The sequence below is a fragment of the Penaeus chinensis genome, chromosome 11 (genome assembly GCF_019202785.1).
Source record: "Penaeus chinensis breed Huanghai No. 1 chromosome 11, ASM1920278v2, whole genome shotgun sequence".
NCBI classification, from domain to species: Eukaryota; Metazoa; Arthropoda; class Malacostraca; order Decapoda; family Penaeidae; genus Penaeus; species Penaeus chinensis.
In genome coordinates this window covers 12548682-12551181 of record NC_061829.1, presented here as the reverse complement: position 1 = coordinate 12551181, position 2500 = coordinate 12548682, and the positions used below count along the sequence as shown (strand labels likewise).

Genomic DNA, 2500 nt, shown 5'->3' with positions numbered 1-2500 from the left:
AATACCAGGAACTCAAGGAGGATCTCGATCAGTTGATTGGCAGAATAAACGGACGTTTCTCGACGCCCAACTGGTCGCCCATTCGTTACATCTACGGGTGTGTGTCTCAGGAGCAGCTGGCTGCTTTCTACCGAGACTCCTCGGTGGCTGTGGTAACTCCCCTGAGAGATGGCATGAACCTTGTGGCCAAAGAGTTTGTTGCGTGCCAGGTGAGCGAACCAGGTGTTCTTATGCTATCTCCATTTGCTGGCGCTGGAAGTTCAATGCATGAGGCACTATTGGTGAACCCATATGAAACTGATGAATTTGCCGAAGTTATGCACCGTGCCCTCACCATGCCAAAGGATGAGAGAGAGCTTCGAATGAAGCAACTCCGTCATCGTGAACGAGAACATGACGTGAACTTCTGGCTTCAATCCTTCCTCAAATCGGTGGACTGTTTGGCAGATAATAATCTTACACCTGGACGTCTCCTCCCATTGAGGGAAGAAGACTTCAGTCAGTTCTTGGCTTCCTATGTCAAAGAGTCCTCACGTTTGGCACTGCTTCTGGATTATGATGGCACCTTGGCACCCATTGCACCTCATCCAGACTTAGCTCGGATGCCTGAGGAGACTCGCCGCGTTCTGGAGCGCTTGGCTCACATGCCTGACGTTAATGTTGCAATCATTTCAGGGAGGTCAGTGGAAAATGTGAAATCAATGATAGGAATCGAGGGCATTACTTACGCTGGTTGCCATGGCTTCGAAATTCTTCATCCAGATGGAACAATGTTTATACACCCAGTTCCTCATGAATACGAAGTACAGTTAGACCAGCTTAAGAAGCAGCTAGAGGAGGAAGTATGCAAATACGGTGCGTGGCTGGAACAGAAGAGTTCAGGCATAACATTCCATTACCGTGAGGTGCCAAAAGACAAACAGTCTGAAATAATAACAAACGCACAAAAGCTGTTCCAGAATAATAATATTAAGCTTCATCAGTCCCACATGGCATATGAAGCACGACCCCCTGTCACCTGGGACAAGGGTCGCGCTGCTATTTACCTTCTGCGCACACTGTTTGGCCTCGACTGGTGTGATCGCGTGTCAACTATCTTCGCGGGAGACGACAGAACAGATGAAGATGCCATGCGGGCACTGCAGGGAATGGCGGTCACCTTTAGGATCACAACTTTACCCAATCTACGTACAGCTGCTACCTACCGTCTCCCCAACACGGACGCTGTCCTCACCATGCTCAAATGGGTAGAGAAGAGGCTCAGCTCGCGATTGCCTGTGACAAACGGCCTCCGATCGAGAAAGACGAGCATGTCCAGCATCGGAAACAACTCCCCGCCACACCCACCGTCCTCCCCGACCAGACGCTCGAGATCGAACTCCCAGTCCCCGAGTCCTACCGAGCCTAACAAGCAGATGATGGTCATGACTGATCAGGTCTATCATCAGCTGATTTCCAGGAAAAATTCCCCTCCAAGGGTCAGTGTGTCGCCTGTGAATACCAATACTCGCTCTACAGTGTGAACTTCGTACCTGATTGCCAAAGGTGAACTGAATGGACTGAAGCCTTGAGAGAGCATGAGGTAGATAGCCACATGAGTACCTCGTTCATGCTACCTCCATGATCATAGTCGGGACCATGACTCAGTCTTCAGAACGCGGAAGAGTATTGCTTACTTCTGTTGTATTTACCGTGCGTCAGGTATTTGTTCCTGAGAGATGTACTTGCGCACATCTGGTACAAATATAAAGATAGTTTTAAATACTCAGACACCACCCTCCAATAGAGTGTAAATCATAGGGTGTATGTGAGCCTAACGCTTTACAGAGGATGGACAGACAGAAAAATATATTTTGTGATAGTGATCACTTTTGGAATGTCCCGAAGGTGATAGATGAATGGAGAATCAAAGCTTTTTGTATTCATGAATTGGTATAAGAGATTGTATAGATGGCTGTAAGTGTTTTTAGGAAGTGTCTGATCTTTATTCATTATTATTTGTATATACATCAGCTGTGATAAGTATTTAATGAAATATAAGGTCATTTTGTGTTATTTCTTTTACTATTGTCGTGAGTTTAGGATAAGAAGCTTGTAAATAGCGTTAAAGATTTTTCTTCTCTTATCGGCATTATAAAAGAAAATAAACAATAGCCCCTAATTAATCTGTTATTTATCCCGTGTCATCACTATAATCGTATAATGTATTTAGAATTCCCGGTTATGTAAAATGTAACTTCCAGCGATTAACATAAATCCTTTCAGGTTTACTTGATAACAAGTGCTAATATACGAAATTAGTAAACTTATAATATAAAATGAATCTTAAGTTTTCTATCAACTGAATTACATATATCTATTCACATTACTGAACCGTCATAATTCATTATATAAAAATAACCGTACATGAATACATGCACAGAAAAACATGCATACTCACACACACAAAAACACATATACACACGCACATATATGTATGAGTGTGTGTGTGTCTCAACTA

The 2500-nt window shown here is 43.9% G+C and overlaps 1 protein-coding gene across 1 annotated transcript in view; it reads left to right on the top strand.

Annotated features, from left to right (window-relative positions):
* LOC125030684 (alpha,alpha-trehalose-phosphate synthase [UDP-forming]-like) overlaps window positions 1-2161 on the top strand; it is a 7550-nt gene extending 5389 nt beyond the window's left edge. Inside the window, exon 5 of the mRNA XM_047620877.1 lies at window positions 1-2161. This exon is cut by the window's left edge and continues 628 nt beyond it. Within this exon, the coding sequence (XP_047476833.1) occupies window positions 1-1523 (1523 nt within the window). The 3' untranslated portion in view covers window positions 1524-2161.
* Window positions 2162-2500: the final 339 nt, after the last annotated feature.